Source organism: Globicephala melas, chromosome 17, assembly GCF_963455315.2.
Source record: "Globicephala melas chromosome 17, mGloMel1.2, whole genome shotgun sequence".
NCBI classification, from domain to species: Eukaryota; Metazoa; Chordata; class Mammalia; order Artiodactyla; family Delphinidae; genus Globicephala; species Globicephala melas.
The window spans coordinates 70,136,230-70,149,379 of record NC_083330.1 but is presented as its reverse complement, the minus strand read 5'-3'; the positions used below and the strand labels follow the sequence as shown (position 1 = coordinate 70,149,379).

At 43.2% G+C, this 13,150-nt stretch overlaps 1 protein-coding gene across 3 annotated transcripts in view; it reads left to right on the top strand.

Annotated features, from left to right (window-relative positions):
• ADCY8 (adenylate cyclase 8) overlaps window positions 1-13,150 on the top strand; it is a 219,017-nt gene that overhangs the window by 119,195 nt on the left and 86,672 nt on the right. For 2 of the 3 annotated variants that reach the window (XM_060286928.1, XM_030875821.2), the window contains exon 8: window positions 9,070-9,267. The exons of the other annotated variant lie outside the window; for it this stretch is intronic. In XM_060286928.1, coding sequence (XP_060142911.1) covers window positions 9,070-9,267 — 198 coding nt within the window. The remainder of the gene's footprint in view (window positions 1-9,069; window positions 9,268-13,150) is intronic. 3 annotated transcript variants of the gene reach the window in all.

Here is a 13,150-nt window from a genome sequence, read left to right as displayed (position 1 = left end):
AGTGGCATGGGCTTTTTTTGGGTCTTTTTGTATCTTTTGTCCAGAACTTGCCTCAACTGCGGCAGGCGTGCAGTTATTTTTAGTCCCATATAGTTTCTTTGTATTTTGTTGCTGGAGGAGAGGTTTGTCCAGGTGCAAGCATTGCAGCACTGCAGCAAAGGGTCCGAAGTCCCAGCCGATCTCACCATCCCTGGGGAAAGGTTAAGAGAGGCTACATTCTTGAAGGTCAGTAAGGTGAGCTCCATTGAAGCCAAATCCGGGAAAGCATCAATCACTAAACTTTTAATTAGTAAATTGTATAGTAAGACCTATAGCCTTAAAGTACCAAATGGGAGCAATTTATCAGCAGCTCTTGATGTACTACGTATGTCGTAGTCCTAAACGAAAAGAGTTACTTCAGAACCTAAAAAAGATAAAAGTTCGGTAACTCTTCTATTTCAGTTTTCTCCACGTTTCTGTTAAGTAAACAAAGAGACACATATAAACATGCACACACGTGCGTGTGCACACACCCCCCCACCCTCACACATACACTCATTTTCCCCATGGCATTGACATTTCTGAAAAATCTACGTCTTTTCTTAAATTAATTTTTTTTGGAATATAGTTGCTGTACAATGTTGTGTTTCTACCGTATAGCAAAATGAATCAGTTATACATATACATACATCCCCTCCTTTTTGGATTTCCTTTGAAAAATCTACATCTTTGGTATTCACAAGGAAGTCCTGATATATGTTCATTGATTTATTTCCTGAGCTGAAATTATCTGATTGCCAAGACAATCCATTGCCCGCTCAGGGGGGGTCACTTGGTCAAGTGGGTTAGTAACCACCTCTCCAGACACAGCCTGTGACATTTTGGCCCAGTCATTTCAGTGCTGTGAGTACTTTGATTCTCACCTGTCCCGTGGCCCTGTAAACAAGTGACTGATGTGTCAGCCTCTCAACCCTGCCACTCTGCCTAGGCCCACCCCGTCCCTCTCACCCACTCCCCCCAACCCTGAGATGAGATCAGTGCTGGCGTTTACACATCTGTTCCACACATTACTATGGATGTGATATTTTAAAAGCTAAAATTCAATTTTGGCAACTTGCCTCAAACCATGCAACTTCAAAGAGGCCACATCTAACTGGATGTGGCAACTTCTGTTTCAGCCAGTTCTGCAGCAGTTTAGTGACGATTTGTTTATTAAAAATGGCTCTAGCGTGTAATGACTAAAGTACAATCACGTTCCCAAACTGAGATGAGCATCTTTCTGAGGAATTCAAAGGATAAAGTCAGAGTTAAGGGATCCTGAATTAGCTGATAGAGGACTGGTCAAACAGAGCCAGACAAGCTTCTGGAAGGACAGAATCAGTGTCAGACACCACTTGTCCTGGGCTAACCTGGCTCTGAGGTCCTTGGACCAGACCTTGGGGACAGAATCTGGAATGCTAGAAATTCCCTGTGTGGGCTCTGAGTCCCCTTATTTTGAGAGCTCGGCCCAGTCACCTGGAATTGTGGCTAGCCCGGAAGTTCAGCCACAACTGACCATTTGCCCACCCCTCATCCAAAGAGAACCGAGCCAGTGTGTCTGCGTCCAAAGCCAGTAGCCACTAGTAGGATGAACTGAAGCAAAGAGCAAGGCATTTAACGTCAGGGAAAGTACACTGGGAAAGGAGCCGAGCACATCTGGGACCTAAACCCCCAAATAAATAAACTGCTTTCATGATCCACCTTATCAATATTAGTCAAAAGGTCAAGAGTAAAGTTGTGGGATTCAGATCAATAGCAAACTAATAAATGCTTATTGTGGGATCTGCCAGAACTCGGGGTACCTCCCCTGTCATTGTTTTGTTCTCTTAATCATAAACAGTTTGAAATTTCGGACCACACAGTGACAAAGGCCAATCAAAGGAGTTTATACATCCTTTATTCCCTATCCAATGCAGCACCCAGACTATATTTGCAAACTTCCAGTTCTGCGCCAAAGCAGGAAGCAGTGATTATCCAAATAGCCTGGGCCCCAGACATATTGTTTGCTCACAGTTGAGCATCGGGAACCAGGCTACAGAGGGGTGCTGGAATCCTGCAGCAGGCTGGCTGGAAATGTCTGGACCATTATTTCAGCAAACAGAGTGGACATTCTGACCCTTGTTATTTCATTTCCTGGAGCAGAAGCTATGAGCTTATTGTGAAAATTATTTAAACCTCTTCCTGTAGTTGTATTCCCTAGACCTCCTCCCACAGTGAGATCTCAAAAAATATTCTGTTGCTTTGTTTGGAAGATAGATTATGATGGCATAAATATCTAAAAAAGAAAAGAGAAAGTAAATAGTATCCCTAAACTAAAAAACCCATCAGGCATATCATTTGAATGTGATATCTCGTTTTCTCTCAGTACAGACAGGAACAGTTGTGACCATCTTGGCTAACACCTCTTGCTTATGAAGAATGGCCTAATGCACTAGCACCTCCATTTTTATAAGAAGGAAACATTGTGTGTGATGGGTTCTGGGGAGCCCTGTGTGGATATTTTCCCGGGGCCCACCCCCAACTCGGTGTTTGCCCAAAGACCCCTTAAAACCTTTTACCAGAAAAACATTACATGCACATCCCAGGAAATCTCTGCTCCCCCATCCCTAGATTTGAGGGAAAAAAATAATTGGGCCACTTTCAAACACAGCAAGCATCCTTTCTGAGACCCTGAATGCCAGTCATTGTGGACTAGATCACCTCAAACCTTTCCCAAGTGAGCTTTCATAAAAAGAGCACAAAAATAATTTTTTTAAAAAAGGAGGAGCCTTCTCTTCTGGGGGTTGGTTGGGGGTTTAATAAACAGTAGAGAAAATAGAGCTCTAATGTGTGCACTTGGGGGCCCTTATTCAGGCTTAGCTTTTGTTCCTGGCGATTTTTCTCAAGTCGGCCTATAGTTGTAGGACACAGGAAGTGGGTTAGGGACTGAAAGATAAAAATCCCTGCCTTTTCCACAACCCAAACCCTGCAGGCGACAAGCTTGAAATGGAGCCACAGAGGCCTCCAAAGGAGGCACAGGCAGATGGTGCCGTAGAGACGATGGAAGGATGCTCCGGAGTGAGTTGAGGAAGCCGCTGGCTCTACCTGCTTCTGACTGCAGACTCCAGCCTGAGACTGGAAGCAGGCAGAGACTTGGGAGAGGATAAGCCATCTCGGCTTGAAAGATGGATGCTGTTATGAGGCTCTGGGCATCTTCTCTGGGTCTTTCCCAAGCAGCAACAAGCTGGCCTACAATGCAGGATCTCAGTCACAACTACCTACAGCTAAATCTCAAAACTGCATGTCCATCTCCCAGAGAAGCTAAAAGATGAGGCCCTTTCACTGATGGCTTTAACCTTACGCTTTATGCTGGTTCGTGGGAAACACTCAAGTGGATGTTAACGCAGGCGCTAGTCCTGGAAAAGGCTGTAAGTTAGTGCTTTCCCATCTGTGACCTCTGGTACCCTAGCAGTCAGCACCTAGAGGTAGTAGTAGGGAGGCATTTTCTGGATTCCAGAAACCTGAGTAAAACCTCCTCTTGACACAGACCATAGGCTGCCTGTCCAGGCTCTCGCTCTCGGCTGGAATTCTCTTTTGGAGTTTGTGGTAATGCCTTTTATCCCCTGCTGGTCCAAAACTAGGCATTTGATTGAATAATAGGAAAACAAACTACTCTTATGTAATACATTCAATTTGGTAAGCAGAGTCTTCCTAAATTTGAAGTCCATTTGGGGGAGAACAGGAAAAACGTAACAGGACTTTTGGTAGCAAGAGATGGAAAACAATGCCCGAGGAAGAGTCTTCCATAGCCATTGAACTTTTCATTCATGCATGCATGCATTCATTCATTCCAAAAGTACTTGTTAAGAACCTACCAAATTTGCCAGTTGCTGGAGATTTAGTTATGGGTAAAACACATTGCCTGACCCTCCAGGAGATCAGAGCCTAGAGGAACAGACAAATACACCAGAAGGCAGTTACAAGACATCACAGTAACTGCTGTGCTAAGGATACGTGCAGACTCAGAATAGGCTTCCTGGAGAAAGAGATGTCTGAATTGGTTTTTAAAGAAGCAGTAGGGCATGCAGCCTAGCTGCCACACGTTCAAATGCATGAAATGTAATAGACTAACTGTTTAATAGGTCACGCTGTGGTAGGTGCCTTGGCTCCAACACAAGGTCAGATGTCGTTTGCACTGGGTCTGGTTCTGTACAGTAGTATACTCAGGGTGTGGACAAACTGGAGAGGATTGTGCCATATGTGGAAACCATGTCACCTGTGAAGTGACTGGGAAAATTGAAGGCATTAGCCCGTGGAAGAAAACTCTGGAGGGGGGTAAATAGATCTTATTCAGAGATCAGAAACAGATCCACTGCGTGAGAGTTGTGAACAACATCAGGGAAGAACTTTAGAGTATTGTTTCCCAAGTGGCATTCCATGGAATGTGTAGAGGAGATCTGAGCAAAAACTGTTTTATGGTTATAAAAGCTTGGAAGGTGCAGAGTTTAAAAGTCTTACTTACGTAGAACTTATCAGTGCTTTTATTTCAGTAACGTGTACCGTGAGACTCCGATAGGAGGATATAAGAATTTTTTCGTTCAACAAACGGGTACTGAGTGCTTACTTAGTGCCAGGCCCTGGCATAAGCACTCCAAACAAAAAGAGACAAAATCCCTTCTCTCTCAGAGAGTAGTGAGAACGGATGGCAGTAAACAAACAGTGGATCCACATTTCCTAAATCGACTGGTCCACAGAACCATTTTGTAAAGAAACATCCCTTCCTTCTTGTGTTCCTTGGAACGAAATTTTTGGGAAAGAGTTAATTAAGGGGATCTAGTGATGAAAGAGAGTGATGATATCCCCAGATTCCAGCACTGAAACTATGCAAGCTGAGTTACAGTGTCTACAGGGATGCTTTAGAGCGTGTTTTGATATTGGAATATGTGATCCAAAAGAGCTAAAGTGTTTTTGACTCAACAAAACTGGATGTTTCTAGAGAGTACACTTTCAGCCTGAAATCTTACTAGGCATAATTTATTTGCTGACCCAAACTGATTAAGGAATACAAAGGGTATTGCTATCCATGAAGCAATAGGACCTGTAAAAAAAAAAAAAAAAAAAAAAAAGTAGGTTGTTAGTGTGTACATAAATTAAAAAAAAAAAAAAAAAAAAGATTCCCAAAGGAAAGTCTTCTGGTCATAAACCAAATGATGAGCTTAAGAGGATTTTTGATTTCCCCCACCCCATTCAAATGCAGTTTACAAACGGATATGTGGATGGTAATTTTCACCAGAACCCCCAGGCTCACAGGCAAGACCTTCTGATCAGAAACTTGGGTTCAGAAGGGACTCTGGTTTTCATTTGGGCTTTGATCTGTGTTAAGCACCTGTGAGTAAGGAAGTAATTGAAATGCCTGAGGGGGGCATGGATCTCAGTTAGGATGAATCACCAGGCTGCAGTGTCTTTTTGTGAAGAGACTCAGACGTGAGAGGCCCCCTCAGCTGCAAACTTTGATTTTTCCCAACATTGCTGCTCTCATCTGACCTCCTAAATGTCTGAAAATGCCAGCTAAAGAAATGAATATACACATTGAGTATTGTATATTAAGTATTGTATTTAAATTGTTCATAAGATATATATGATACATATTTGAATATATGTTTCAATGTGTAATTGAATTGAATTATAATTACATTCATAATCATTGATATTCAATTATTCTCAGTCATTTCCCATTTCATCCATTCTCTTGCCAGTTGCTTAAGCTGTTTATGTGGAAGAACAATCTCGACATTTTGGGAGGTCAGTTTAAGACTGGAATCATATTTGAAAGCCTGTGCTACTTTTTAACATGACTCTGATCTCCCTCACACTAGTCCTGTAAGTCTTAAAGGGAGAAAACCATATTCTATTGAAAATAGCCTGTTGCATCATAGACTCTAAACAGGCAGATAAGATGTGTTACACGTTTGCCAAATACTGCTTACAAGTGAATCACTGTGGGGATATCAGCTTACGGATCTTTAGTGTTAGCATTATCTTACTGGAGGCCAGCACATGGTGAAGTCATCTCAGTGGCCATGACCAGTGGAGACGGAGTATCACAAATAATCTCAAATTAAGTATCCCCCAAAGCCATTCATACTTTTCAGGGGTGCACTGGGGGTAAATGAAAGCAGATGGTTTCTCTTCCTGATTCCAACCTGCTTGACTTACTGAGTTGATGCTGGTCTTCCCTTGAGCATGTATGTCCTGAAGGTGTGAGGTAGGCTGAGAGAGATTGCTTGTCAAACAGCAGGTATAATTGTCATATGTAATTGACAAATGATCAGAAAAGGAATGGCTGAGCATGGACTACCTGCATTAAAATACTAGGGATATAATTGCAAGGAGTAAAAGTAATTGCTTGGGCAAGAGAAGCATTCTTCATCTCAGCATCATTGACATTTTGACGCAAGGACTCCTTCCCAGCTCTTAACTGTAACCTGGTGGCAATGAGGAAAGAAAGAGAGGTGCTTCCAAGTTTATCTCTCACTTGAAGCAGCCCCACAGACAGTCAATAAGGGGCAGGGGAGCTCTGAAAGTAGGAAGTTTTACTGGTCTCTGCCTTACAAAAGTGGTCAATGGCACAGGCACTCAGGACGCAACATCTATTCCTGGTTTTCCAAAGGTCTCCCTACAGACTGCAGTCAATCCCTGATAACATTTTCACCAGCCCCCATCAATATGAGAAAAATGGGGACATTCATTAAGTTAAATGCATTCAGTGTAAAGAACAGTCCTTTGTTTTGAGCTTATGTCATTCTTGTTGTAAAAAAAAGTGCCCTTTCTTTTATGAAATGGTGGTCATATAGAGGGTTGTAGCCGTGGCAATCACTGCAGCTACTGCTATAATTTATATAAGCAGTCCAAAAATATTTTTGAAACTCCCCTTCTCTGTGAAATCCAGAGGTCTAAAAGCCATTGAAGGCATGAGGGACTGGTAGAGTGGAAGGCTCAATTTAGTTCAAAGAAGGAAAACTGTAGGAAAATAAAAATTACAAAGAGAGAGAGAAATTCCTAACTGGATCTGTGTAGATGGTGAGCTGATTTCCTCTCCTTTCCTGTCAAATCCCAGCTCTAAGCATTTTCCAGGAGAGCATTTTCGCATCTCTAAGCCAGAATGTATGTCCAGACGAGGGCAGCTTGAGTGTCTTTTCCACCTCCTCTCCAAGGTAGAAGACTAAATTTTGTCATTTTCCAAACTATGTGGAGAGAATTTCTGCCCAAGAAACCAATAGGAGATCCACAGAGGGTGGGCTCCAGTCTCTTTCACCTTCTGAGACGCTGTTCTAACATCATTTAATCCCAGGGCTCAAACCTTCTGGCCGTACATGGACCCTGCTGTTCAGTTTGCTGGAACATTGGTCCCTGTTTCCCTTTCTCTGCTCCAGCTCTTCTCTTCACCTCTCATCCTGCCATACCTCCCCCTAGCATCTATCTTATTCTCTGTGGTAGCCTCCTTCATACTCAGAGCTGAAATTAACTTCAGTGCCCTAAGAGCATATACTTTACTTTTGCATGTTGGCACATGCAACTCCATCCTTTATCCTGGGGCTGGAGAAGAAGGTTTCCATAAATTCTACCAGTGATGAAGCCCTGCTCAAGAATTCTTTAGAGACTTCGAATTTAGCTTACGTTGAATATCTCCATGAAGCTTAAAAGGAAGAGTCCAACAGGAGGAATACTTATGGAATGGGCTAGAGGCTCCATGAGAGCAAAGCCCCCGACTCTGGCTCTGGGATCAGAGGATCTGACCTGGCTGCAGAAAAGCTGATGGCTCGTGAGCGTGATTCTCTGAGGCTCACAGGTACATGAAGGGTTCAGGCAGAAGGACCTCCACGATGTTCTGTCAGCTCTCACAGGCTGCCATTTGATGATTACACCAGCTTATCTCAGTCTAGCCTATGGTCTAACATTGGCCAAGGTGAGAGGCTGGCAGAGGGATGAAGATGCAGTGAGAGTGTACAGAAGCAGAGTTTTCTCTTCCCCTTTCCAGATGTACAGCATCCTCTACCTCTCCCCAAGGAAATCTTTTGAGGGAGGAGATGAGCATCATTGTCGTTATATCTCTCCAGCTCCAACTCCCATGTTTTTGGTTGTCTTAAAAGAAGACATATAAAGACATAAAGAAGACATGTAAAGATATAAAGAAGTTGTCTTAAATTGGAGCTGTGAGTGAGCATTGCATTTGGCTAGATCCAGCCAGTTGATCTTGTCACCTGCAGCTAAATTGCCAGGAGACAGAGTCCTCCCTGCCAAATCCGGTGTGTCTTCATCAGCCAGAGCTGTTTCTGCATCCATGTGGCCACACCCAATGACCAACCACGGGGGCCGTGCCTTTCCCCAGCCCCTGCTGTTTAACCTGTGAAATGGTGAGAGGCTGAAACTGCTTTTGCATTTTTTTGCCTAAAGGAAATTAAACACATATATCTATGTGAAGATATAGATATATAATGGTCTGTGGGGGGAAAACGTTCGTCTAGTGTAAAAATCTAACAATCGTTGTCAAGTTTAAGGAGCAGATCCTGGCTCATTTGGCTGTCCGTGGGGAATGCTAAAAAAGGAAATGCAAGCCATTGGTCCCCAAGCCTCTCCACCACCATTAAAGGAAAGACCACATGGAAATGTGGAGTCTACCTGGTTGGAGAGGATCATTTCCATGGACTTTTCAGATCTGTTTTCCTTTCTGCTATTTGTATTGGTTTTCTTTCTCTCATGCCAGGGTTGTGCCTGGTTAGAGAAAGGGTCTTTTAACACGTCCAGGCCGACCACTCTCCAAATACCTGAACCAAGGGAATTCAGTGCACCTACACAGAGGAAAGAGAAATATCCCTCTTGATGTGCTATTTTTGCCAGGTTGTGTTTCTCTGAACCAAATGCTAACTTATCAACTTCTGTAGGTTTCACTGAATACAACTGCATGGATTGCTGTTACTGTTTGCAATGCAACCTAATCTGAACACATTGCATTTCTTTTTAATCCAAAGGGGACTAGCAGGTTTATTGTGTTTGCATGTGCTTTCCCCCTAGACTCTGGCTGCCCTAACAAGAAATTCAATAAATCTACTTCCAAACCATCTTGCACAAGCTTTGCATGTCCAGTCTGGGCCTGAGGAAATTAACAAGAGAATAGAACATACCATCGACTTGCGGAGTGGCGATAAATTGAGAAGAGAGCATATCAAGCCATTCTCACTGATGTTTAAAGACTCCAGCCTGGAGCACAAGGTAGACCTGGGTCTCCACAGTGGCTCTTTTTTCTGGAATAAATTGTCGTAAATGTTCATGGGACTGGAGAGAGCCCAGGGGCTGTGGTTTTGGTTGGTGTGTTTGTTGCTTCTTTGGTTGGTTTGGTACTGTTTTTTTCTCTTTGAAAATCATGAGTAGACTGAAGGCCATGTAAGGAGATGCTGGTTAGATAAAGAGAGCCTCAGCTTTGCTTTTTAAGGAAAAGATGACGGAAAGAACAAAGGAGTACCTTCCACTTGGAGATTATTAACCCAAATGTCATTGGCACCCACGTGCCTTTGATTGTAGGTGAATCTGCCACACTTGTAGCATAATATATGAGGGCACCTGATAACCTAATGCAAGCATTAATGATAAACACTGTCTTTCTTAGATTGGAGACACCTGTTTTCCCATTTTCCCAGTCTTCCACTGCTCAGACCCCCTGATGTAAGGCACAGTAGGTGGGTTGTGGATTCAGAGTTGGGTTCGAATTCCACCTCTGCCACTTCCTTGCTAGGTGACCGTCAGTAAGTGAAGGATTGTGTGAGCACGAAGTCCTCTCTGCACAATGAGGATGATGGACGTGCCTCCCTCTTAGGTTATGACGAAAGGCTCCAGGCAATACGTTGATCAGATCAGCCGTTCAAAAGTAGCCCGCATTACCATACTGCTGATGACTTTTTCCATGCCCCGTCTCCCAGCCCAGCTCCAAACTGCAGAGTGTAGTGGGGAGGTGGTGCTGTCCCTGCTTAACTGGGCTGCTCTTTTGCGCGGATGGAGGCTGACAGACCTTCTTTGACTGAGCACAGGAGGTGCTTGGCATCTGCAGGAGCTTCCGGCAAGAACAGCAGGGAATTTGCAAGCAAATTTCAGAAGTTTGATTCTATACTGTGCAAAGCTCCAGCGAACAATTTTTTGTGAGTCTAATCAGCTGCCTGGGAGATTCTACTTTCCTAGGCTTGGAGAATTCACACTTCTGTGCACATGCATTATTCCCAGCGAATCTCTTTGATAAACTCCCTGAAGGTTGCAAACTCCAAAGTACTATCTTCACCTGTGATTGACCATTTGAAATGTATCATGTCTATGTACTAACAAAACAAAAGGAAAAGAAACATTTTGCCTGTTCAACAGTCCCCCTCAAATAGCAGGTGGACTTTTCTTGTTAGTAATATAACTAAGGGCTTATCGTCCAAATTAAATGCATTTTCTTTCCTGCTTGCTACATAGAAGCAGCTAGGAAGAGCAGGGCGGTCTTGCAAAGAATCTTCTCAATGAGCCTGTGTAAATACCTGTGTCCAGAGCTATACAAAACCTTTTTATTCATTCTTGCTAAGGAGGTACTTGCTTCACTAATGACCTGACCCTTGCAGACTAGAGATAATTTCTAATGTGTTTTATTCAGTAGTGTCTGGCCCGCACCTGCAGGCACCTGGTGTTGGAGGGGGGATGGGGAGGCACAGTGTATCTGAGGTTGATTTCTGTGACCAGCTTCTAGGAGAAGCAGAGGGCAGCATCCTGGATGGACATGCAGGGATATGGCCACTAGTCCAGCTTTGCATCACCTAGCGTGTGCTCTGCGTCGTGTAGGTGACGGGAGTGAAGGCAAGTGGGCACATCAGCTAATGTTCACTCCCCTCGTGTCACAGAGACGGCCCTCGTGACTCTTGCTCTGAGACCCTCTCCAGGGGCTGCGTTACTGCTGAGCAGAGCGTATCAAAAGTCATAGTCAGTGGGTGTTTACCAAACACCAGGCACTATTCTAAGCTGTTTGCGCATACTGACTAACAGTGACAGGATGAATTAGATGTTATTAGGAGGCTCATCTTATATTTGCTGAAATGGAGACATGGAGAGATGATTAGGTAGCCTACCCAAACTCGAACTGTCAGTAGAAGGGCTGCGATCGGAGCCCACTGTGACCCCAAAGCCAGTGCCCTTGTCTGTTCACGACACTGCCCCTCCCAGGAGCCCTGAGGACTTGCTCTCCCAGGCCCTTGTCCGCAGAAGACAATCCTATGCTAGCTTCATCCTCTTCTCCTTGAACTTTGGATGAAGTGGGAGGCACAGGACAGGGGTTTGGGAGAGAGATCAAGTAAGAAAGGGTCCTAGAAACCTTACTAAAATAACAGGGTCTTCAAATCCATAGGACTCCAGAGTTAGCGAACAGCATCAGTGTGAATCTGCTCTGTGCCTGGTGTTTCTGTATATCGGTCTACTGCATCCTCAGGGAAACAGTACTATCTTGCTTCCAGAAGAGAAAACTGAGCCTCCTAGAGGTTAAGGAGAGGTCATAGCTCTCAGAACCTGGATGCCTATTTCATAGACTCTGAGGTACCATCAACTGTGAGGTGCTTGATTTTTCTATGCAGCACTAAGAAAAACCACCCAATGAGCTGTGCTTACAAGGTAAAAATGAACAGAAAAAAACCCACCCAGCAGACAGAGTCAGTGAGGAAATTCACATGCCTCTATCTGGGTATTGGTTAGATTAAAAAAAAAAAAAAAAGAACTCTCCAAGAAGTTGAATCCAAAATGAAATCCCTGAGTTCACACACTCAATGTGATCTTAAAAAAAAAAAAAGTCAGGCAGAGAATTTAAAATGGTTCTGGATTCATACTGCCCCCTGGTGACCAGCAGGAGCAATCACAAACCTCCCTGGAAGTCCTCATGTTTCAAGACTCCTTTGATAGTTAAGATACTTTCTGATTTCAGAGATGTTAAAAGGTGAGGTTAAAATTGTGCATCTTAGACTTGTTGAAATATTTACAGCATTTGTGACTCCAGTCTTTTCTCTTCCCACTGCCCTAACTTCTTCTTGGGAGCAAGTTTGGACCATAAAAGTATGTTTTCTGAAAGGAAAAATGGAAATGGAAAGAATGATTTTACCTTGGAAATTCTGTAGGGAAGAAATTTTTGAAAATTTCTTTTCAAACAGAAAAGAAATTCTGTTTAAACAATATACAGATATAGGAACACGGGAAACTGTTCTCCACTCCACCTTTATTCGTGAATTGGAGAACACAAAAAACTCTTTTGAAATGTCATCCAGACACTTCCTGGTTACATTAGTTTATAAAAATAAGCATATCTAGCAAGTGTTATGAGAAATGGGACTTTTATTTGTCTCCTGGTGTTGCATAAATACTTGTTGAATGAATGAAGACTCAGGTTAAGGAGAATCCTTGAGGAGATTAACTCGCAGCTGGTCTCAGGATATTTTTTTGTGAATTCTAAGAACCAAAAGACATGGGTTGGGTTTTTGTTTGTTTGTTTTAACATCTTTATTGGAGTATAATTGCTTTACAATAGTGTATTAGTTTCTGCTTTATAACAAAGTGAATCAGTTATACATATACATATGTTCCCATATCTCTTCCCTCTTGCGTCTCCCTCCCCCCCACCCTCCCTATCCCACCCCTTTAGGTGGTCACAAAGCACTGAGCTGGTCTCCCTGTGCTATGTGGCTGCTTCCCACCAGCTATCTATTTTACGTTTGGTAGTGTATATATGTCCATGCCACTCTCTCACTTTGTCACAGCTTACCCTCTCCCCTCCCCATGTCCTCAAGTCAATGCTCTAGTAGGTCTGTGTCTTTATTCCCATCTTACACCTAGGTTCTTCATGACCCTTTTTTTTTTTCCCTTAGATTCCATATATATATGTTAGCATACGGTATTTGCTTTTCTCTTTCTGACTTACTTCACTCTGTATGACAGACTCTAGGTCCATCCACCTCACTACAAATAACTCAATTTTGTTTCTTTTTATGGCTGAGTGATATTCCATTGTATATATGTGCCACATCTTCTTTATTCATTCATCCGATGATGGACACTTAGGTTGCTTCCATGTCCTGGCAATTGTAAATAGAGCTGC